This window comes from Chiroxiphia lanceolata, chromosome 5 (genome assembly GCF_009829145.1).
Source record: "Chiroxiphia lanceolata isolate bChiLan1 chromosome 5, bChiLan1.pri, whole genome shotgun sequence".
In the NCBI taxonomy this organism is placed as follows: Eukaryota; Metazoa; Chordata; class Aves; order Passeriformes; family Pipridae; genus Chiroxiphia; species Chiroxiphia lanceolata.
Window position 1 is genome coordinate 72340985 of NC_045641.1, and position 25142 is coordinate 72366126.

The 25142-nt window shown below is 42.4% G+C and overlaps 1 protein-coding gene across 1 annotated transcript in view; it reads left to right on the forward strand.

Annotated features, from left to right (window-relative positions):
* Positions 1–25142, forward strand: part of ITPR2 (inositol 1,4,5-trisphosphate receptor type 2) — a 239252-nt gene that overhangs the window by 200956 nt on the left and 13154 nt on the right. The window contains 6 exon segments of the mRNA XM_032688283.1: positions 83–247; positions 2367–2562; positions 4786–4878; positions 8813–8940; positions 10601–10766; positions 12047–12207. Of these exon segments, the coding sequence (XP_032544174.1) occupies positions 83–247; positions 2367–2562; positions 4786–4878; positions 8813–8940; positions 10601–10766; positions 12047–12207 (909 nt within the window).

The window sequence follows — 25142 nt, forward strand, 5'->3', positions numbered from 1 at the left end:
CAACAGGTAGGCAGCAATGCAAACACTAACTAACAGGATATTTTCTGATGGAATAAACCTAACCTTTGTTACCCCCCCACAGCTTTGTAACAAAATAGTGTTTCTGGTGAGCTTTGTTGGGAACCGTGGCACTTTCACCCGTGGCTACAGGGCGGTCATCATGGACATGGCTTTTCTCTACCACGTGGCATATGTCCTGGTCTGCATGCTGGGCCTCTGTGTGCATGAATTCTTCTATAGTTTCCTGGTAAGTATGTACTGCTGTGCAGAGGAAAACTTTGCAAAAATAGAAAATACCGTTACCCATACAGCTGTCTTCAATTTCTTCTTGACAATCAAGCCCAAATCATGTGTATTTTTAGCACGCTGTTGCGTTGCTGCCCCTTAGGAGCTGCTGTTTTTGTTAGAACCTGTTCCTGTTAGGACTTATTTTATCTGCTTTAGAGTTGAAAGTTTGTTCCTTTCTTTTCAGACAATCATCATCATCAAGCCCAGTCCTTTCTCCCAGCTTTCCTCATATTCTGTGTCCGTCGTTCCTGTATCTTGTGTCAGTCATGACATTTCTGGGACAGGAGTTTCCCACCCATGTGTGCATCATACCTATACCAACGTATCCCATTCCTCAGCCCTAATAAAATAAATTTTAAAAAAATTACGTGGGAAATGAGGATGGTATGCTTCTGGTGTAGCAGGGAGATCCATCACTTTAAACGTATCCCACTTCATTTTCTTTTGTTGCCATTACCCAGATGGAATGCCTTTTTATAACGTGATACAGGTGTAGTGAAAATGAATCACACAAAATTATGCTAAACTCCACTAACTGCTCCCTTCATGCTGAATAGCAGTAGAAGGTGTTTCACTGCTCTTGTTTTCTAATCCTGTTGCTTTATATTGGAACACGTGAAACTTGTCGGGAGACTGACTAAATTGTGGTCATTTATATGGGTTTGCTTTCCTGTTGTTGTATCTTTTTCTCAGCTTCCTGAATAGTGGTGAACTCCCAACACTTCAGAGGTGTGTTAAGGACACTAAAATTTTCAGGGGTTCAGTGCTTAACTCTGGTTGAGCTCCTTTTGAAATCAGACTTTCCAGATCTTTACATTAAAGTCTGCTTCAAAGTTTGGGCAGATTTCAAAGGAGTCAAGATCTGTGGCTGTAGCTGCAGGACGTTTTGCAAATTGATGTAACTCTCGTGCTTAAAAAATGCACAGCAAATTACCTGCTATTCCTTCAATGAGTAAGGTGGACTCTGTCTTAAAATCCTTTGCAAAGTGTCAAGTAGTTTAAGAAACATTCTATGGACTTACTGTTTTCAGTACCAATGTCCATTATTCATGGTCGTTATAATTGTCTACATTCCCAGGTTCCTTCCAGGTTTTCACTTAGTAGTGGATGTATTCTAAACTCTACTATTTGTTCTTAAGTCTTTGCCTTGTATGGAATGAATAACTGTCTTCCCCCTTTCTTCCTTTATTATTAATACTTTCACAAGGCTGTGGATTTCAGATCTTATAAATTGGGGCTAATACCTTCTTCTGTGGAACATTTTGATAAATCATAGTGTATCTCTTTATATCTGTAATCTGAGTGTTTTCAAGTGGAAATACATACGTTATAGATAAGGTCCAAAGCACTATAGAATGTAAATAAAATTGAAATAGAAAAAAAGTTATAAATTCTTGTAAAGCTCCTGTCACATTTAATTGCTATTTTAGGCCTTTGACATTTAAGGCAGTATTATTGTAATATGTACTTTTCTTTAAAGTTAAATACCAGGAAAGATGTAGTGCAGAATAAAGAAGAATAGAAGTTTCTAGTTTTATACAAACAGTGCCATGAATTTGTTTTGACTTAAAAAGAGGTGGCTCTGATCCTTGTACATGTGAACGGCTTTTAAATGATGCTGTGAGCTCAAAGAAACAGTTTACAGACATTTAATTACTTAACCTGTATGAGTGCAGTTTTGAGTTGCAGCCCATAATAATCAGATGGGAGATGAAAAATTATTTTGTAGGTATAGATCCATAGTATAAAGACATTGGTTTTTAATTCTAATTTGGTTTTGAACATGGGGAAACAATGGATCTTGTTGGTCACTGTTACCCATGTCTGGATCAGGCTCTGTTTACTTTGTGAGTTTTGATTATCTTAATTTATCTTAAACCCTGAAGTTCTGTGCTAGGTTTTCTCCTCCATAAGCATGCCCAGCTCCCGCTGAAATCAGTGGGAATTGTGGGTTTGTGAAGCCAGGAATGTAGAACACAGCTTGATACATGTTTCAATAGTTCAGGTTGTTTTCCTGTGTAGCATCCATATATTGCCTCATTTGTATGCATTTTTCCTCTATTCTGTGCCTTTCCCAGCTGTTTGATCTGGTGTACAGGGAAGAGACATTGCTAAATGTGATAAAAAGTGTTACCCGGAATGGTCGTTCAATTATCCTCACTGCAGTGCTGGCACTTATCCTGGTTTATCTCTTCTCCATCATTGGTTTCCTCTTCCTGAAGGATGACTTTATCATGGAGGTCGACAGGTTGAAAATCAGGACCCCTGCTGCAGGTATTGTTTTTTATATTAAAATTTGCATCCAACGTATCCCTTTTCTGTCTGCCTAACCTAACTTTCACCTAAGGACATCAAATTGCTTTATTTGTGCCTGTGAGAGCAGAACTAATTCCATATACTCTGGATCCCTTTCCCCACCCACGACGTGGGGCGGCCCAGTTCTAGTTCCGAGATAACATTACCGTGGGGGGTGTTGGGAAGAAGAAGCATGTGTTTGCAAGGACCACCAAAAGCCATTTTAAGACATATTTAAACAACAGATTTCCCATATAATGCAGGTTTAGCGCTACAATATACCTTAGCACTCAGTTAAGTCTCTGTGTAAAATTGAATGTGTATACAGTTGTTTTAGGCTGGGTTTATTTGTTGAAATACTGAAACCCAACACCTGTGATTTGTTATGTTTGCTTTTCAAACTCGTGATAATGTTAAAAAAAATAATCTCTATTTCCTAATTATTTGGAAAAGCACCTCAAAGTGAATTCTATTATTTCTTATCCCACCTTAAAAGCAGCTCATAGTAATTTCTGTGTACTATATGAGGCATATGATTAACATGTAGCTGCATTTGTTTGATTACATCCAGCAGAAATTTATTACACAATTCACACATCAAACGATTCTTTTAAATGTAGTGTGTGTTTCATATAATTTTTGTGTAATCCTGGCTTCAGTAAAATCATTGGGAGGTTTTTAACCAGTTTTAAAAAGGCCAGAGTTCCAGCTTTCTGGCATAAGAGTTTTTACCAATGTGAATAGAGAGTTACAAACTGGCTTAGCTAGAAAGGAGCCAGGTCTGGTCTGTTGAGCACTTTGTATGTGCTGCCAACCAGCCTCCTTGGGAGCATGGGCATAGAAATGTCTGCATAGAAATACCTGAGAATAGCTTGTGATTAAATTCCTAAGGGCATGATTTTCCCCAATACTGAGCTCTTCAGACCTGCACACAAGCGCAGAACAACCGGTGGGATCCAGCCTGGACTGTGTGCACTCAGTGTTTGCCAGCCTTTCCCTAAAGTTGTTATTTCAGGATTTAAAGCACACAAACAAGGCAAAGGTCATTCAAGACTCATGGGCATGGTGTTCTTATATAGCTGGTTTGATACCATATTAAAAAAATAGGAAACCTGACAGATTTCTTTAACATACTGTAATTTTATAATTTTTTTTTTCCACTGATCATCCTTTAAGGGCTAAGTTGGCTTATATTTGACTTACCGTTCATTTCTGGGACAGAATTTATGCTGTGAAGTTTCATTTCAAAGGTAGTTGTAACCATCTTAGTAAGATGTGAGGCTCCTCACAGCACTGGTCTGATCCGGTGCAGGAGCTCCTGTGTGTTTTTGTTGCTTCTGTCGAGTTCTTGGCAGATTTTTGTGGTGTGGGTATGTTCTTGCTGGCTTCATACATTGCCATTTCTGATCAAAAAACTCATCAAGAAAATATGCTGACTGCATACTGAGGGAACATTATGCTTCCCAGGACAAGTGCTTTAAATTTTTTCTTTATAAAGTAGCAGAAAGAGAAAGTCAGAGTGCGTGTTTTCTCCCTTACGCACATTGTCTTAGTCTGTTATTTTTGTTGTATGATTTTGCCTTCGGGTTTTTTTCCCCTTAAACCTTTTTGTACCTCTGATTTGAAATGCAGAAAATTGTTGAAGATGCACAAGATAAAATTGGTTTGATAAAATCAAGCTGATGTACACATTTACCCACTTTGGGAATGTTAAATTAGTGTTTTACACAAACCCATACATATTTACAAATGAGTACAAACTGTGTTATAATCCTTGAAAACTCTTAAATATTCTACATTCAGGATAAGTGAACATCAGCTTGGTGTCCTTCTTGTCAGCTTTTGTGAATAATTTATCTAATGGTTTTAAAACTGACATTATTTTCATATCTGACAGTTGTTTCATGCTTTGAATATATTTTGTTCTAACCAGAAGCAGCAGCATTTGATGTAGATTCATTAATTTCAGGAGATGAAATGGGAATAGCTGTGATATACAGTAAATATAAAACTGTGGTTTTGTTCACTGTGATTGCTTTGAGCTGTTGAGGCAAACTCTTTGAGGAAGGAGGAATTGGTGGTATAATTTGTGCTGGTTTTCCCTCTTAACTTTCCAACTCAGTGATTCACTTCTAGAAAATAATGATTTAAAACTTCACATCAGTGTGATATCTTTTTGTCAACATCCTGCTCTTCCCACAGGTATTGGTGAAGTCCCCACTACAACCCTTACATCAATGATGAGAGCCTGTCCAAAAGAGAACTGTTCCACAAGCATCCCAGTTATTAACCCAGGTTAGTACAGAAGTTCCCTCAGACTAGAACCAAGGAATCCTTGGCAGTGTTCGAGGCCAGGTTGGATGGGGCTCTGAACAACCTGGTCTGGTGGAAGGTGTCCCTGTCTATGGCAGGGGGGTTGGAACAAGATGATCTTTAAGGTCCTTTCCAACCCAAACCATTCTGGGATTCTATAATTTAAGTATTACTATTGCAGGGACTTTTGCTTGTGTGAGAAGTAATGATCATTATCGTGAGCCAGAAGTGCTCAACTTTCTGCAACGCTTGGAGCATAGTTGGCAGCTTGCTATTAATGGGAGTGCTTCCCACACCTAATTTCCAAATGCACTGACATTAATTTTGTTATTAAAAGAGCTTGCTGAATCATTATGCCTGAATATACAGGTTGCTTCGTGCCAAGTGACTTAGAGAAAAAAACTTGCTGCTTATCTGGAGCATCCTCACCTGCACACACTGAGCCACTCTTAGATCTGTTTAGGGCCACGTAAGTTGATTTTCATGGCATAGCACATATATCAGCAAGCTTTTGTGTATTCTTTTTTCGTGCATCTAGGCCAAGGCTGTAGTGTAGCCATAAAACCTAAGAACCCAGGTCCAGGAGTGTCTGTCTCCCACTCTTTTCATGTGGCACAGTCTAGTTGTGGAGGTTAGTCTTTCACTCCAGATACTAAGTTTGTTTTAGTGTGTTGAGGCCTTTGCAGTGGAGGTGTGTGCACAGTGGTTGATCCACGGGCTTAAAACATTTATTGCCACAGTTGCCTGTGGTTGCTGGGGGCTGAAACTGAGGACATAAATGGTCCCTTCCTACTCTGTGTGCTAGTACAATGCTGTTTCATAAGCTTTATTCTTCCACTACTAATTTCTGAGTTTTTAGGATCAAAGGCTTCAGGCAGAGGGCTATAAAAGTAGGCTTTTTCTCCCCAGCTGGTGTGTAAACAGGCCTCATAAACAACATGGGAAGCTGTCTGACTAGATAGAGAAAACAGTCTAAGAGCTATTGGCAAAGCTGCTGCATTCAAAGAGTAATCAATCAGTCAAAAGAGACGCAGTGTGGCTTTTGCCAAGCTCTTTAAATGATAGAAATCTTACATTTCTTATTGTTTGTGTACTGCTGCTTTAAAATCAAACCATAATGAAAGGGAGCTGTACAAGACATCTAAGTGTACTGTCAGTTAATCTTGAAGAGATCTTATTTATCCAGTAACATTAAAAAAACCAGCATTCAGCAAGAAGAGTTTTGCTCACCTTAGCCAGTGAATCACCTGTTCAAAAAGAAGGTCTCATCTCCCTTGGAGTCTCCCACTCTTCAGTGCAAAGGCATTTCCAGATCACTTCAGTCTGTGCCTGGTGAAGTGCTTAATCACCTAAAGGAACTTCACATCCTACAGTACATGTCTCCTTGTGCTCTGTAACCCACAAAGACCTGAACTGGAAAGGTGCACAGGTATCTGTTTGTAAAAGGGGATATTTCCAAAGGCTCATTCCACGCCCAGATTTGGTACTACCCTGTGCAGGTTCATCTGGATCCATGTGGGCACTGGTGTGTCTCACCTGCCTGTACCTGTGTGGCTCAGGAGCCAGGTAGCTGTGGGCAGTCAGATGAGGCTTTTTGAGGTAAATCTCCCTCTCATCCCACTTCCTACCCTGTGATTAACATTGTGGGGTGGCCTTAGTGCTTAACCTGCTCTGCCTTTGAATTAAACTTAATCAGAGGACAGCCAGCCTAATGCTGTCCAGCCACTCATGGGACACTCGCCAGTCTGGAGCTGGTTGCAAATAAACATGCCTGAACCTCAATTAGTGTCAATATTGGGGCCTTAGCAACAATTCACTTTACAGATCCACTCCTTTCTTTCAAATATGGGCATGGTTGGTGACTAGGGGGGCTGATCCTGGGTTCTGAGTGCTGCTGAGCAGCAGAGGCAGAATTGGCTCCCCCGCTGAAGGCAGCCCTTGTTACTCCACATCTGAGAATGGAAATAGGATAGAGAAATGAGTGTCTGTACATTCCTCACAGACTACATTGCTGCACTAGAGGTTTCTGCCAGCTTTGGGCTGTCTGCTCTGTGATTCTTTGGCAAAGATCTTGCAACCTGAGCTTTCCCTTCTGGGTGCCATGTGGGATGCTGACTCTGTGTTGCAAGATGTGCCAGTCAGGTGATGCATCTTGCATCTCTCTGAAGCCTGGGCTTGCTCTGAATTTGCATCCCAGTGCACATGGAGAGTGCAGTGCATGGAGAGGGTTGCTGGTAGGTCATTCTCTCATGTTGCAGCTTCCTGTTTTCAGCCGTGGTTTGTCCCCAGTGTTCACCAGAATCTGATCATCTGTTGTTCCCAGCACCTGACCCTGGTCTTGTGAACAGTGAAAATATTGTAGCTACCTAAAGGAAATAGAAGCTGTGGCTTTTATCAAGGCTTATAATTTGTGTTGTGGATGGCCAGCTTCTCAAGCACAGATATTGGCTCTGATAAAAAAGATGGAGTATTGTTTGGGAGGAGGAAATAAAGCAAAAATTAGTTGATATGATGAAAATCACTGTGCTGGTAAAAAAAAGTCCAGATTTGACAGGATAAGAAAGGTTTCATGTTTCAATCCTTTCAGTTTCAATATTTAAGTAGTTATTTTTAAATCTGGAATTACTAGTCATAATAATGTCTTTAATGACCATATAATTTAACAGGAAGTCTATCCTGATGTCTGCTTTTGCTTTTCTTTTTGCTCAGAGTTCCTTAAATCAGGAGTTGTTTCTCATTTAATTTACTTGCAGAGCAAAAGCAGTGGTGGCAAAAGCAGCAGATACCAGCACTGTTGTGCACATCCCAGTCATGGGATGTATGCCCCACAATTTGGGGATCCCGTGTTTTAAATCCAAATTACTTGTCTGTAATGTGAGTGCTTTTGGTCAATTCAATTTATTAAAGTCTACCTCGGTGCCCCAGATGATGTGGTGGTTTGGGGCTATTAAATATGTGTTTCAGTCAACTGTCACAGTGGGATGTTGTTATTTATTAAATTATGTTACAATGAGTGCGTGAAGCAAACCAAGTGTGAATCGCTGTCTGAAGCGAGTGTATCCCTAAAGGGAAAGGAAGGCAGGAGAAATGGCAATCACAGCCCTGACCCTTCAGTGCAAGCCAGCAGGACACATGGAACAACTCAAGCAGAGCTCTTCAAAGGGAGGCTGTTGATGCAGCCCCAGCATGGGAGCTAGTGCGTGGTGGGAGGAATTCTGGCCAATGCGGACAAATTCCTCCCAGGGACTGGTGTTCCAGCCCAGCTCCTCTGCACGTTCAGACATCTCCTGCACAATAGTACCCTCTGTGGCTCAGCCAAAACCACGCAGCAGCTCTGCAGCAGAGATAAGAATAGAATCCAAGTTTTCAGGCTGAGGTCAGGGAGAGCCTTTCATTTAATGTATATCAGACCTGTGTGCTGGTGGAAAGATCGTGGACAGATTTACTGGTCTAAAAGCCAGCTCCTTCTTAATGGTTTGAAATGCTAACATGACTTGGCTTGTACATGAGTAGGTAGAGGGATGATTTCACAGGAAGACAATGCCTTCACAAATGTGCTTCTAATTCTGTGTTTATATTGCTTCTCATCTATGAATTTTTAGGAGGCCCAGTGAAACCAGTGGGAGCACTGCAAGGAGAAGAGGTGCTCCCATGAATAGAGATGGCAGCTCTGGGTCCTTAACAGCACTGGTGTGATTTTCTCCATCTCTCTTCAGGCTGAGTATGCCTGATGTGCCTAAGTGTGTCACCAGCAGCGACATTCACAGGGGTGGGGATGATCAGTGGAATTCTAGCTGAGGAATATGAAAGACAGATGTGCATTGCAGTTGCTTTCTGCAACAAAGAACTGTGGCTTTGCTTGGTGAGTGATGGGTTGATGTTGTGACTCCTAAAGCTGCCTCCCTCCTGCCTGCAGGTGAAGAGGAGGAGGATGGAATAGAAAGGACCTGTGACACCCTGCTCATGTGCATTGTGACCGTATTAAACCAAGGCCTGAGGAATGGTGGTGGTGTGGGAGACGTGCTCAGGAAGCCTTCCAAAGATGTAAGTGTTTTGGCTGAGGAAGTGCATTACTCCCTGTGCATCTCATGAATGCCAGAGTCAATTTTTGGAGGTTATAGACAGTATTTGTATCTAGTCTGGTCTCTTGTCACACTGTTGATTTATCCATGTAATTTTTAAATCCCAGATGGAATGTTTAACAGGAAGAGCTAAGCTTGGTGTGATGAAGATACTTGAAGAAAGGAACTCTAGGTAGTTGTTTACCCCTTCTGGAAAACTGGAGCTTATCATAACCTTTCAAGCACTGCTAATAAGTCAGACCTGATGAGGCATGTCTGGAGTGCTGTGTCCAGTCCTGGGCTCCTCAGGGCAGGAGGGACATGGAGCTCCTGGAGTGGGTCCAGCGGAGGCTGCAGAAATGATTCAGGGACTGGAGCATCTCCCTGAGGAGGAAAGGCTCAGGGAGCTGGGGCTGTTCAGCCTCCAGAGGAGACACTGAGAGGGGACCTCATCCATGTGTGTCAGTGTCTGCAGGGAGGGGGCAGAGGATGGATCAGGCTCTGCTCGGGGGTGCCCAGCAATGGGAGGCCACGGGCAGGAACTGATGCCCAGGAAGTTCCACCTGGACACGAGGAAGAACTTCTTTGCTGTGCAGTGACCAAGCACTGAACAGATTGCCCAGAGAGGGTGTGGAGTCTCCCTGACCGGAGATATTCCAGAACCATCTAGATGCAATCCTGCGCCATGTGCTCTGGGATGACCCTGCTGGAGCAGGGAGATTGGGCCAGATAACCTACTGTGGTCCCTTCCAACCTGAGCCATTCTGTGATTCTGTGAAGTGTTGCTGGAGATCACTCTTCTGTTACACTGGGAATTACAGATGTGAACTTTTAAAATGGACTGATTGATAAATATGTCAAGACCCTCCACTGAGGTACATAATGTGTATTTTTAGCTTATATTCCATGGCATCTGCCCTGGAATAGGTCCTATTGTTTACTTGCACTCAAATAGCATGAATGTCAAAACACAGTTTTGTATATCATGGTATATGTCCTCTGCCATAAGTTTCCTCAAAAATTCAGTTCATTTGAGGACTTGCCTTAATATTTAGGTGGCTTTATGTGTTTTTATTTAGGTTCAAAAAGAACATCACAAATAAAGGCAAAGCAGCACTTTGCTTAATGAGCCACACTATAACCCAAGGATGTGTTATAAATAAATTAGCAAGTAGCATCTCAGCAGGGCTTGCAAGAGTCCAGAGACAAATAACTCTGATCTGGATGGAAGAGCTTCCTGTGCTGGTAGTAGGAGTCTAGGTCCTACCTCACAGACTGGGAGGTTCTACATGAGGAAAAGTTTATCCCCATGAAATCTGTAAACACTTACACTTTGAAAATTGCCCTTTCCACTTAGCAGCTCTTTAAGGCTAATTATATTAAAGCACTTCCCAAAGGGTAATACTATTATCCCAATGAATGTGTGGGAAACTGAAGAAATTTGGTGACTTCTAAGTCAGTCATGGTGAAGAAAAGGTCTTAGGTTTTATGCCTCTGCAGTCCCTCTCTGTTTCTGAGAGTAAGGCTACCAGAATTAGGCATATGAAAAGAAAGATTTGCTTTGCTTGAGCTAATGTGAAAATGTTCTTTAATATTTTAGAGCTCTGCTATTTTTATATCATATTGCAACCTTATTGTTGCAGGAGCCCTTGTTTGCTGCACGAGTTGTTTATGATCTTCTGTTTTACTTCATTGTCATAATTATTGTACTAAACCTAATCTTTGGAGTCATCATTGATACATTTGCTGATCTCAGGAGTGAAAAGCAGAAAAAGGAGGAGATACTAAAGACAACCTGTTTCATCTGTGGTAGGTGTTACTGATTTATTGAGATATTTGATGGGGAAAGGAGTGAAAATGAACTATTTCTCAATAAATAAAGTGTGGATGTAAGGGGTGGTTATCTTCTACAAGGAAGTCTGTAAAAATGCCAGAGTTTGATTCCAAATTTATTCCCTCTCAGTAGGAAAAAGATTTGGTTTATGAATCAAAAGCCAGCTTTGCTAAGAGGTGGCTTCACAGTCTCCACCCTGAATCTGAGGGAGAAGAGCTGTGTCTCACACTTGCATCATCACCAATAATGGAGATGGTGCAGCTGCTGACTTTATTTCACAAAGCGTGATGCAGATGAAAGTACAGATTGCTATTTCACAGCACAGTGCATTACAGAAGGGTAACAACAGCAAAATCTGCCTGTTTTCAGAAGGTGATATGAAACAGGGAATAACAAAAATTCAGTGAAAATCAGCCCCACGAAGCCCATGGATAAATCACGCTTATTCTGAAGTGCACTCACAATGAGGGGCAGACCTTCACTCCCCCAGAGGACTTCAGAAATACCTGCTTTTTTGTAGGCTGGGTATTGTTTCCATCGTTGTGCTGACAGGGATGAATGTCGTGCAGAGCACAACATCTTTAGTGTCTTTAGCACAACATCTTTGTGGAAGCCTCCACAAGAGATCCAGGGAGAAAAGCACATTGGTGAGTCCTGTCCTTCCTCACTGTGTTCCTCTTCAGAGATTGACCTGTGACAGGGAAAACCCAAAAAATTTCTTATGACTACAGCTCTGTAAGGACTGTATGAGTTCAAAGCTGCAGAGACTCACCCTCTCTGCCAGGCTTAAGCACACAAACAATCCCACCCCAGCTTAAGTGGGACTGTTCATATGCTTGATGCTAAAAGTGTGCATAAATCTTTGGAAGATCAGGACCTGGACTGCACGCTGTGGGCTTACCAATATCCATCTAGAAAAAGTCAGAGCCAACACTTGTAAAAGCACTTTATAGCCCCCAGCATAGAAGGCACTGTAAAACTCTAACATATTTATTATATTGTTATTGTTATTAAGAGGAAATATCACAAAAGAGGATAAATGCTGCGCTGAAAGACCTCTGTCAGGAATGCCTTCTGGCCTGGTATTTGTTGCCTGGCGGTTATTGCATGCAGTTATAGCTTTTAAATTAAGCTCCTTCAAATTTATGGTCCTTTAAATTAAGTTAGGTCCCTTTCTCTAACATATTTAACAGATTTGAGTATTTTAATGTTGAAATTTATTTTTTGGCTTTACATTTGTGTCTTTTTTTTGCAGGACTGGAGAGAGACAAATTTGATAACAAGACCGTTTCGTTTGAGGAGCATATAAAGTCAGAGCACAACATGTGGCATTATTTGTACTTTATAGTCCTTGTCAAAGTCAAAGATCCGACTGAATACACTGGCCCGGAGAGCTACGTGGCACAGATGATTGTGGTGAGTCAATTTGGGCATGTGCTTTATGCAACTGAGAGATGCTCCTTGCAGCTACAGCAGCAAGTATCTTTCTTTTTCCCCCTCTCTCTGAATAATAGGAGGCATCGATCTGTATTTTTAAAGATCTTTTCACATGCCTGAGTCTGCAACAAAGCCTGATCTTAAACGCAGTGAAAAGGATGAGGGCGCAGGCCGCAGTCTCCAGTTTGGCGGCCGTGCTCTCATGCTCTGTGGGTTCTGCTGCCTCATTAGCCAAACCCGGGGCAGGAGATGCATCACAACATCTGCTGCTGCTCCGGCTTTGTCCAGTATCCCTGGGCTGCTGTCCAGAAAAATAACATCTCCTGCTGAACGCTGAAGCACAGGGTCAGTGTTGAGGGCTAGTGCTTTTCTCCTATGACTGCTCTGAACAAGCTGTTGAAAAGACCAAGAAGAGCAGCTGCAGGGATTTGAAGAGCCACAGAAACTGCCTCTTGAAGCAGGAAGAGTTTGACTTGGACTCAGAAAGAGAAATGTGATGACACTGGGTCAGAGAGATGTTTGATTACATTTCATTTCCAGCGTGCTACCTAAGAGGGTTCGTTCTGGTGAGTGAGAGGGATGGATCATCAAGGCTGCCTGGCTTGGGGCTTCATTTTTGAGGAATTCTTCTTGTCTGCTGGGATATTCTGGTGCAGTATTTTCTTCCTGTGGACTTCCTGGCAGGTACTGCACTGCTCAGGGGCCGTGCCAGGGTCTGTGGTTGCAGAGCTGCCACGGCTGAATCCCAGAGGAGAGTGTAACCGAATGCGCATCAGGCTTTGCTGTTTATACATTTCTGGAGCCACGTTTCTTACCGAGAGCATCTACTCTGTTATCCCCCATCAGGCCTTTGACTGGACATACTACCCAGCCTCATTACTGAGATGCTGGGTGCCCTTTTTAGTCCTCAGTTTAGCCAAGGGGAAGATTCTTCTCCTTTAACTTCAGCTGTCTTCATATCAGGTACCTGGTTTCAATCAATCCCAGCTCCTCCCTGCCTTGTCAGTGCAGAGGGCTGGGTTATTTATCCTGGGGTGACTCACCTTTCTCACTCCATTGAGAGCCTAAATGGTTAGTTTAGATAAGATGCCTAATTGGGAGCTGGCTGAAATAGAAGAGGTGACTCCCAAGCACTGTGCAGGCTTACTCAGAGCTTACCTCGAAGAACTCACATTAGTGGAATGGCTCATGTTTAGACAGGAGTGTGTGCTTTACTGCTTGGAGCTGCTGTAGGTGCTGTTATCCCTACATGGGAAAGTGGTGTGGCAGGTGATGGGAATTCAGTGCTCAGGTATAGAGGAACAGCTTGTGTCCATCAGTTTTGAACTGTCAATCTCACTGCCCCGCTCAGGGCATTTATCCTGTGGGAAGTAATGGATCTACACTTCTGCAGTGTGATGGGAGAGATAGAAAACCTAAAACAAAACCTAAAACAAATCCTTACAGCCTCTGTAGTGTTACAAGAAATTATTTACAGTGGCAAGTTGTCCTGTTACACATGAAAATATTTTAGCTTATCTCAGGAATGCCCTTTAATTTGTGGAATCAATAACATCTCCAGATTCTAGGGCTTATCTCATTTGTTTAGTCCTTCTCTACTCCTCTTCCTCTCCCTGCAGTGTTTGTGTGATTTTAAACTTCATGGTATGTATGTTAAGTATTAATGTTTAATTCCAAGAGACACATTAATATTCATAGTAAGCGTATTCATCCTGTGGCAGCAGTGGTTTGACTTTTCTGATGTAATTCACTAGTGTATTTTACTTTTACATTAATGGTGGGAACTCCTGTTGGAATGTCTAAAATATTAACAGAAAACCACCAAAAACTCATGTGACCTCAAGCATTGAACTGATTTCTCAAAGTCCCTGTTCCTCTGTGACAGAATACTGATGTAATCCAGATTTTGGGATTATTAAACCCTCTGAAGGAAGACTTTTTTTTTTCCATGGGTATATATATAAAGTTTAAGGTTGTTCTGGATGATGGGAGAGGTACATATGGACTTAGAAGTGTAAAGCTTACATGGAATGGAAGCAGAAATGAAGGAGTGAGGGGGAAAAAAGAGAAAGAAATGTTTGAACAAACTACAAGTGGCTGGTGTGGGATTAGTAATTGTGTCTTTGTGTAGTTTAAATTCCCGGCACAAAATCTAGGGAAGGTGTGCTGCAGAAATACTAGTGCTGCATAACAGAAACAATTGGAACTGCTTAACTGAACAAAAAAAGGACACTTTCCTTTGGAGCCAGAGAGTTTACTGTATATCACATGGTATGAGGAATATTAAGAAATTAAAATAATCTGTCTGGAAGAATGGAGTACGATATTCAGCTGGGAGAAGAGATTTAAAGATACAGCTTTGCTCAGGACCCAAAGAAGAGTCAAAAAGAAAGCTCTCAGAGGTAGTTTTGCAGCTATTGGTTGTGTTTCACAGAATGTTAGTGATGAAATTACATGACAGGCATGTGAGATGTACTACATTCTGTGCAGAAATTAAGCCTGAGTGTGGTTTGTGTCCTGAAGACAGAGAAAGCAGCTGATTCAGACTTTGTGACAGGCTGAAACTGACCATTCTTGTGATGCTGGGAGAGGAGACCAAGTCCCTGGTCAGAGACCAAGTTCTGGTTAGGATCTGGCAGAAAAGAGCAGACTTCAAATTAACCTTTCCCAAGGGGCTTGCCAGTGGAACTGACTCATTGCTGAATAAGGCTTATTGGGGGTGTATGGGATTGCAAGAAATATTTATAAGATTGTTGGAATAACAGGAAAGTGTCAGGACCTCTTTGAGGGGACCAGAATGAGATTTTATATTTCATACTATACCAGAATACGGCTGCAAAAACTCTGTGATTCATACTCCTGGAAAACCTCTCTTAACTCTATTAATTTTTATTTATGATTAGGAATGCCTTCTGTGGCTGCTTCTGTAGCTTTAATGGATCAAACCCCATTTCTGTGTTTTGACAGACAGATTACTTCGAGAGAATTTCTACCCAAATCAAATCTTCAAGGCTCAGATCTTAAGACCCCTTAAATACAGGGTCAAAATTTTGGGGCCTACTGCAGTAATTTCTTTAATAGGAAGTAGAGTGAAGCTCCAAGTATCATCCTCACTACCCCTACAGCTGTAGTTAGGAACCAATTATTATTTGCACTTGTCTTCTACTCTCTCATGAAGTATTGCAAAAAGTAACATTGGAATGATTATCAGTATTAACTAAGCACCAGAGAAAGCATCTACAATTTCTCATAATCTCTCTTCTCCATTGCACAGCCTCGTCAGAACCCAAAAATTGACTATCTTCTTTATGACTCTTAGTCTTTTCTATGTATCATTTGTCCAGCAAACAGTGAAGCCTCTGATTTGAAGGCTTGCTGATATTACAACTGATTCAAAATAGGAATACTGTGGTTTTTTCTTCTTTTGGAATATTATTTGAAAGGCTGGGTGCCAAAATGGAAGGGAGTCATTTATGCATCATAGTTCACTTCTCCAGTTTTCTAGTTCAAGAAGGGGAAAGAAACATGTAGGAGATGTTGTACTCACCCCTCAGTCAAAGACAATATTTTTGCAGGTTTCCAAGTTTGTATTTCTGTTCCAAGGGTGGTTTGTTTTGAGGCATTTCCATTATCTTGCATGTCTTTGGCCTCAAAAGACCCTGGGTCATAGGAGTTTTGCTTTCTTCATCTGGACTATGGACATTGTCTGCAAACTCCTGGTGTTCCCTGTGATTTTGATTTTCCTAGCAGCTCTGTATTGGCTTCAGTGCTTAACATACTGGTCTGAGCAGTGATAGAAGTACTCAGTATCGATCCAGCTTTCATAAAGAAAGGTATTAATTTTTCTTTTTCTTTCTTTTTAGAAAAAAGTGTCAAGCATAAAATGTATTGTAAAGCAGCACACAGTTTATGCACCTCAAGCTTTTCAAGCAGTTACTTTATGGAGATGGTAGGAATAAAGCACTTCAGCTCTTCCAGTGATGCCCATTCTTCTTGCACACTATCTTATATCACTTATCAGGTGAAATATCAATGAATATTAAATCAGGGTAGTAGGCTTTATTATTTGTTTGTTCTCCGGGCCTTTTTTATGAAGTCAGACAGGTATTATACAATATCCAAAAGGACAGGAACTTTGAAAAGCTGGCTACATACCTTGCATTTGCTCTGAAAAATTGCATGAATGACTCCCCTACTGAATTTTCATTCCTGCAGAAAACATTCCTGCTTATCTGACCCATTTGACCAGAAACACCATCCATAGCAAAGCCAGAGAGATACACATTACTTGTATTACATCGATACAGCAATTTTTGAATGTTCCTTGTGTCCATTTGTCAAAGGAGACAATTTAATGCCATAACTGGAACAATGAAGGTTAATGTCCAAATTTTTAGACTTCATTTTTGAGAGGTATAATTTGTACACACAGATTTCACCTAAGCTTTGGTAGCTGTAAATGGAGAAATGGAGGTAAAAAAAATGTAGATGATTAGTTACTGATTTTTTGCAGCAAAACATATATGAATTAGCCTGTGATTTGTGCCTCCATTCATTTGCAAAACTAAAAGGCTATTGGAATAGCAATTAAATTAATTATTTTGCCCATTGGAAGAATGAAAGACTTGAGCAAACGAAGCCCTAAAAGTTTTGTTCTTGCATGCTCTGTCCACAGTTCTTAGCAAGTTTCATAATGGCTTTTATCAGCATTAGTGTGCTACCTGTCATAATTACATAATTACAGCACCTAGTTATATTATTACTTATTTACTCTAATTATGTAATTAGATGTAATTGGTGCAATTACATAACTCCTCAGTTGAGAAAACTGCTCTCAAACCAGCCTATGTTCCTAAGAGTAAAGGATACTGCCATGAATTAGACTATCCCTCTAAAGCAAGGCATCTTTGGTGGGAAATTAAAAGTTCTGTTCTCTGTTGTGGTCATTGGGATCATGAACCTTTTATTCCCATCAACATTACAAGGATGAAGCAGCAGGTTGAGCAGCACCAGCCTGGAATTCTGAGCAGTGGTCTTGTCATTCAGTTCTTTTAAAAGCACTTCTGTGGCACAGCAATGACCTGGCATTGGTCATGTGACAAAATATCTTAGCTGCTTTATTTTAGATATTTTGAAGGTGTCATCTTTTTTTTTTTTAACTATTAAATAGAAGAAGTATTTAGCAAATATTATGGCCATTTCCATGTCGTGGGGAAAAATGCATTCTCCATGGCATTTCCATGTCGTGGGGAAAAATGCATTCTCCATTTGAAACATTCTAGTTGTTTTGTTTCTTGTTTTTAAATACTGAAGTTTGAAAATTGAGCTGAATTTAGGGCTCCATTGAGCCAGTGCTGTTGTTTCTGTTCTTCCTACCTCCAGCCTCGTGTTTTTGCCTTCTTTTTCTATTAGATACCCAGAAGTGGGTGTTAAATTCAAAAGCAGCACTGGGAACGATGCCAAATGAGCCATTGAGAAGCCTCACAATAGTTGTCATTGTGCCCATGCTGTGTGCTGGGCAGCGCCAGCCCGTTTCTCTCGGCATCCCTCTCTCTCCTGCCTCGCCGCTCCTCTGTTTGCCGTGTTCCCACCTCGGGAGCGGAGGTGTGATGTGAGCCGTGGCAGCACCAAGCTGCTCCCAGGGTTCAGATCCTGGCCAGAGTCTCTCCATGAGGCTGTGACCGCCCCGTACAGGAGCAGGGAGAGGGGACAAGCTCGCTCTCGGAGCCAGAGCTGCTTACGTACAGTCCCCGGCGCACCCGTGTGTGGCCTGCAAAGGCATTTTTTTCCTGTTAACCGACCTCAGCAGAAGTAGTTGACTGTCAAAACAGCCCAAGTGTGAGCCAAGTGGCGCCTACGGAGCCCGACAGCTGTGGGTCAGGAGCCTGGCTACCCGTCCCCTCACACCTTGGGAAAGGTTGCTCCAGGGTTAGTTAGTGAACGTAAAGTCATCTCGCTGGTGCCAGACCCTGGTGTGCTCCCCTGATGTCTGACGTGGTCAGTGGCCATCCCCAGGCGAACCACGTAGGGGTTCTAGAAGAGGCAGGTCCCAAGGGAATTCGGACAGGGGAGGTGGAGGCAGTGAAAAAGTGCTGTGCAGAAAGGAGAAGAGCATGCTGACAGCAGGGAGGGCAGGAGCAGGGTTTGTGGAACAAGCTGTTCTTTACTGCTGTCAATTTTTGTCAAAGAATGTAATAAAATAATATGTACTAAGAGGGCTGTTGACCTCTGCTCTTAAAATATAACTTCTTTAGAGCAGAAAAAAAAAGTTCTGACATCCAGGATTTCTTCTTTTCTGTTATCCATCATCTTTTTGAATTTTGGGGGTAAAAGATTTCCCTGGTAGTTTTTATCTCCAGTCTGTAGATATTCTTGTTACATCCAAGGATCACTAAACACTGGACAGGTAGAGAGAATGACCTAAACCAAAGAAATGTTAATCCAAGGTACAGCATGAATGCTGCAGAAGATACACTTGGGATGTCAGGAAGACACTGCGGGTGCTTTTCACGTGCACTCTGGTGATTCATCCCAGACAGTTTGAAAAGTTTCCTCCCCCAGATGTCCACCATACCCTTGTGTCGCAATTAACCGCAACAATAGCAGAGGAGGGAGGGAAAAGAGACGCTGCAGTTCACAGCCCAGAGTACTAATGTGCAAATTGATGGCCACTGAAGTCGCGCCAGTCTAAACTGCGCTGGTTGAGGAGAGGACACGGCAGTGATTCTGTTGCCTCTTCATAGGTGGGATAATATCAGCACACAGCTGATCAGAGTGACCCCTTCAGCTGCCACAGCTGAATCTGCCAGGGATGGTGAGCTGAGTTCTTCAACTGGCTCACTGTAGATAAGCTGTATTTTTAAGGCTTCTTCATTATCATGAATTCTGGCAACTCACAGGGTTGAAAATCCTTACAGGACCAGTGCACACAAACGCTGTGCTGGAGTGGGGCGTGGAGTTTATAACTTTTGGGAAGCTAATAATGCTCCCTTTGTTAGGGCTGAGTTATTTTACTTTTGAAGGCTGGCTCTCCTCCAAAAAACAGCAGATGTTATCAAAGCAAAACTTGCGAGGATGAGATGTATGTACATATCATTAAGCAATGAAACTTTTTCTTAATTGCTTTTAAAAGGCTGATAGGATGCGTGTCACGTTATGAGTAATTACTTACCATGGCAGTAATACCAAGAGCACAAAAGCTGGCTGCTAAATAAGATCTGAGGTCTCGCAGACAGGCTAATTTCCTAGGAAATACAGCATTGGTTTTGTCTGCATTTGGGTTTTCATAAAATAAGCAATTAAAGAAATATACCTAAATAGATGATTTACTGCTCCTTTTTTTGTTGTTGTTGTTGTGCTCAAAATAGAAGAGCGAGTGAGAATGCAGCTCTCTGTGTCCTTCCTTGTGGGCACAGGCCCTGTGGCTTCAGTTTAGGTGCACCAAGTCCCAGAGAAAATCCTTTTTCTGCATCAAGGCCTGGCTCAAGTTCACAGAGGACCTCAGAGCTATCGAGTGGTGATGCAGTCACTAAAATAGAGCTGAAACTGTTCTTTGCATAGGTCCAACCACTGCTTGGGTATATGAGAGAAGGTCCCTCTATCCTCATGTATCCAAGTGTTATCCACTTTTACACGTACAGAATATATTGAGGTGCTGTTGTTGTTCTTTCTGCTGTGAGTTATTTTTCTATTGTTGCTTTTGTTGTTCAAAAATAATGATAATTGCTGTAGGTAGTCCACTGCTATTTTTGCTTCTCTGTACAATTTTGCCTCTACACTATTATCTCATGAAAGTGCTGAACACCTCCCTCTCCACTTCATAAAATAAGCAATCACACTAACATGCCTAATTAGCTGCTTTCCTGCTCATTTGTGTGTTTGTCAAAGCATGAAAAGTTAGCATCACGTGAGGACTTTGCATCTTTGCACAAAGCTCCTATTCAACAAGAGAGCTGAGCATCTTCTTTTCTGCTTGAAGGACTCTGCATCTTCCAGACATGGGCTCTTTGCCATAAATAATTCAGTTGACCTGCTTGGCCAGGTGGTGTGTGAGGTGTGGGTAAACAAAGGGAAAGGTGGGCTTCATTTGGTACCTCTGTCTAAAAGCTTGAGGTTTTACTGGCTTGAAGTTTACAGGCAAAATTAATTATCCTGTTGCTGCTTGAACAGGAAACCGTGGATCTGATCTGATCCTGCCTCTCTAGAAGTGATGCCGTTAGCTGGAGCGGGAGAAAGATGGATATCAGCGGCAGGTGCTGCAGCAGAGGCAGGTTTGCTGTGAGTAGGGAGGGTGTGGTGATAACCTTCACCCCCAGCTGGCTCGGTGAGGGAATGGCTGTGCCATTCCACAGAACCCTTCTCTTTGCTTAACCCCTCACATTCTTGTTAACTCCTGAAGGGACAGATCCCAGCACCAACACAACCCTGTCCTTTTTTCTCTGTCCTTTGAAATCACTTCCCAACACAAAGCTGTAATGTGATTGCAAGTTACAGAGTGGAGCCTAAAACTTCCAGAAAGCATATTCATTGAGATTTGGGCTTCTTTTTACCCCCCCCCCCCCGAGGTCCAGAGTCAGTAGTTTGATATGACCCAGCACTAGTCTTTTTGTCCCCTGCGATATTGTGGCTCAGTTGTAAGCTTAGATTAATTTCCTCTGTGTTTGAAAGATTTGGCCACCTGTCTGTTGACCAGTATTTAGGCTTCAAAGACTGATTTTGATACAAAGATGAATTCTGCCTTGGTGATACAGTGCAGTCACAGCCCCCTTGTCCTCCTTCCAACTTCAACTCATTCAGTTTGCAAAGGAAAATAAGTGAGCCTAGTTGGGTTCCTGTTTGTTCGCTTGCTCCTGGCCTTAAAAACTCGAGGAAGGGGTCTGGACAGGAGGCTGTGTTCCTTGAAACTTGCACATCCCCACGAACACGGGGTGGAGGTGTTCCAGCTGGAGCGCCCTGGAGCTGAGCAGCATTGCTGGCAGGACACGGGCTGCGGTTCCCTGCTGGAATTCACTCTTGCCTTGACCTGCCAGAGACTGGAGCTGTTAACTTTCCAGGCAGCCTGCAAAAGCCATCTTTTATCCCTTTGTTAAAGAAACATGTGGCTTGAGATGGATCTGCATGCGGGCAGACCTTTAGTCTGTGATTTCAGATGATGAAAAGGCTCTCCAAGGCACTGGATAGGCACCTACTGTTGTGCTTAAAATCCTGGCAGTAGCAGAGCCCCAGTTCTCCTGGGATTGGCTGTGTAGGGTTTTGCCTAGTGAAAACTGGGCCTTACCTGGGATCACAGGTAGTGATAAGAAGGCAAACCCCAGAGGAACAATGTGATGAGCAGATCCCGAAACATGTCAACTGAATTCATTTGATTTTGCTCTGTGGGTGAAGCAACAGACAAAAAATGCTCCAGTGCTGTTTGAGAATATTATTGCAACATTTGAAAACAATTATTGTTCTTTGTATTACAGTGGTATACTAAACTTCTGGCTGCTTGAGTAGGAGAGAGGCTGAAAAATTGTCCACAGCCAAGGCAGATAACTGCAGATGCTGAGGAAGGGAAGGGCTACAGGTTTCCCCAAAGACATGAGGACAATCAGTAAAAGATAAGTTCGAGGTCATTGCCTTACCAGGAACACCATTTAAAAGTAAATAGGCATGACTTTGGTTGGACTCAAAACATAGCAGTGAGATTCTGCAAGATGTAAAACAGGGAAAGGCTACAAAAAATGCAGTTCTGCTTCTGAGCTCTCACAGTGTAGAGACAGCAAGATTTTGGGAGGATTGGGTGCAACATTAGTGTGAGCTTGATTTGCAAGATGCTACAGATATGATGAAGTTACTTGTTTTCTGTATCTGTCACAGAAAAAAAAATCCATGGGCCTGTATTACTGTGCATGGATAAGTTTCTGAATTTGTATAACTTTAGTCTCATTGTGTCATTTATCTTTTGGGACCAGCTTTATGAGATTTGTGTCAGGTTTTTCTGTTTGGTTGCAAGGCTAGTTCGTGGAATCTTCTCTCTTTTTAGTGTGGTGGATGTGTGTATGATAAAAAGCTAAGATTGCATCATCTTTAATAAAAGAGAAGATATATAGCCTAAAGAAATCAGATTAGTTGTAGAGAAAGAAATCAATCAGGTTGGCAAATTGCATCTGTGGGACAAAGTGCAAAATGTTTGTTTCATAGAGTATTTATTGAACAAATTTGTTGAGAAGATGGTTAAAAATGCTCTACAGGAAAAAAAACAAAACTGGGAACCATTTTGTTCAATTTAAATGACATTGATGTATTTTTTACATCATGAAATCTTGCAATATTACCAACAGCAATCCCTGATAAAGTACTTTACACAATTGCCTCACAGGGCATTTTGAGATAAAAGTATATATTGGGGATTGTAAATTGGCTGCATCCAATTTATATATAATGGAACCCACTACAGCCATCCTCCAAAATTCAATAGATCAGGAATCACATTACACTTCTGTGAGTTTGGGGTAGTAGGAGCTCTAAAGAGTCTCCAAAACAAACAAGCCACTTTAAATCATATTTAATGAACCCTGTGTATTTTATACACATGTGATTAAAATGTTTTGTTTCTGTTTTTCATTTTGCTGGGTGCTGCTGAAGGAAAATTGTAACTCCGGGTTTGTGAAACTGATCATCTGCTTGTTCTCAGGAGAAAATGCAGTTTAATTGAACAGCAAACCATATTTAAATGCTGGGGGGGAAAAAGAAGAAAAAGAAAAAGCAGATCTGTGCAGAGAATCCATTTTAATATTTTCCTACCAATGCAAGCTAGAATACTAAATGAAAATATAGTATAGGCAGATAAACGGTCACAGGGTAGCGTGGTGGTTTTTGGTCTTATTGATCTATGCCTGCAGCTTCTGAAAGCAGCACACAGTGAACACAAACCTGAGTGAGTAGATGTTTCAACTTGAGGACCCGGTTTTGCTGGTTTCCACCTATTTCCAAAGGGAATAGGAGTGTTTTGTGCTTCCTTCCCAGTGGGCAGGTGGCACCTTGTGGGATCTGCTGCTCACCGTGCCACAGCCAGACCTGGCACGGGGCCAGTGCTGAGCCATTGTGTTTGCATGTGCAGAGGAATGTGCAGAGAAACCCATGGGCAAGTATTTGACTTGCCCATGGGCAAGAGATTAGAGAGCAGGCTGGTAGTAGTTTGATGGTGTTCAGGCCCATAAGGCTGGAAAGTGGCCATCGTTTGCTGCTGTTTTGTCAAGAGATGCTTCACAGAGAAACTTAGATATTTTTTTTCCTCTCCTCTGAGTGATACTCAAGTATGTGCATTCATGATCTTACAGGTCTTTTCCAACCTTAACAGTTTTGTGATTTTATGCACATATAAGGTACGTGCATGACTGCATCGTTACTTCAAAAAGCAGTGCTGGGTGGTGATAGGTGATAGTTCTTATTAATTTTAAAAGAAAGTGTTGTTCTTTCAGTTGTCTTTTCATACCGCCCCATGTGCAAAATACATCAGAGTCAAAATGGGCCTAAAGCAGGAACATCATATCAGGATTCAAAATGCCTTGGCTCTGGCAGTATCCTAAGCCAGAACAATCGCACTGCAATCAGCAAAGCTCTGCCTGTGTAAAGCTGAGAACAAGGTCAAGTCCTGAGCCTCTGAAAAATGAGTCTCCAGCTGAGTCTTTGTATTTCCCAAAGATTCTGTTACACCAAATTAAAGCTAAAGCTAGGAAATGGACACTACTTGCAAAATACAAGGTGACAGGACCAGAGAATTAAAACTAAATGTGGAAAAAAAAAACCACGCCATAAATTTCAACAAGTATGCTCCTGAATCCTGTGCTACAAAAGATAGGAAGTAGAGGTCATGGTTTGGAATCTAATCATGGAGTTAGGCCCTGGTTCATTGGATCAAACCAGCAGGCACGTTGACAAAAACAGGTCAAAGTTGGTGATGTCCTCAGCAGCTGTATGCCCCTGAGGAGCAGACATCATCTATGTCCCCAGCAGGGCCTGGTACTGGAGGGTATGTTTGCTTTGCAGTGGGATTCGTGCCACGTGCTTTTGTCTGGAGTTCAGTGTCTGGAGTGCGCCTGCCAGCATGTTTTGTGAAGGAAAATCAATATTAAAAGGAGAACAGGAGAAGGGGGAGCTTCAGCCTGCTGGTGCAAGCAGTGTGGGAGTGTGGGGGTAAGAATGGCCAGGGGCCGGAGAGGCATCGGAATTCCGGTCACTTGAAACACGGTCAATGGGAAGCAGAAATGCCATTGCTGTTCAGCTCGGCGGGAGCCTGTCTGGCAAACCAGCGCTGAATTCACTGAAACGATGTCAGGAGCAGCAGGGGAAGGAGACGGAGAAAGAAGTTAGAGCTGGGAGGGGATTGTTCAGCTCTGCTCTGCACTGGAGTGGCCTCACCTTGAATATTGTGGCAGTTTTGGGCACCACAATATACGAAAGATACTGAGCCATTAGAGAGTGTCCAAAGGAGGCAACAAAGACGGTGAAGGGCCTTGATGGGAAGCCGTGTGAGGACACTGAGGGCCCTTGGTGTGTTCAACTAGAGAAGAGGAGACTGAGGGGAGACCTTACTGCAGTTACAACTTCCTTGGGAGGGGCAGAGGAGAGGCAGGGACTGAGCTCTGCTCTGGGGAGACCAGAGACAGGACCCACAGCCTGGAGCTGTGTCAGGGAAGGTTTAGGTTGGATATTAGGAAAAGGTTCTTCCCCCAGAGGGTGGTGGTAGTTGGGCACTGAACAGGCTCCCCAGGACAGTGGGCACAGCACCAAGGCTGCCAGAGCTCAGGGAGGGTTTGGATGATCCTCTGGGGCACAGGGTGTGACTCTGGGGATGGTCCTGTGCAGGGCTGAGGGTTGGACTCGATGATCCTTGTGGATCCTTCCAGCTTGGCATGTTCTGTGATTTTGGT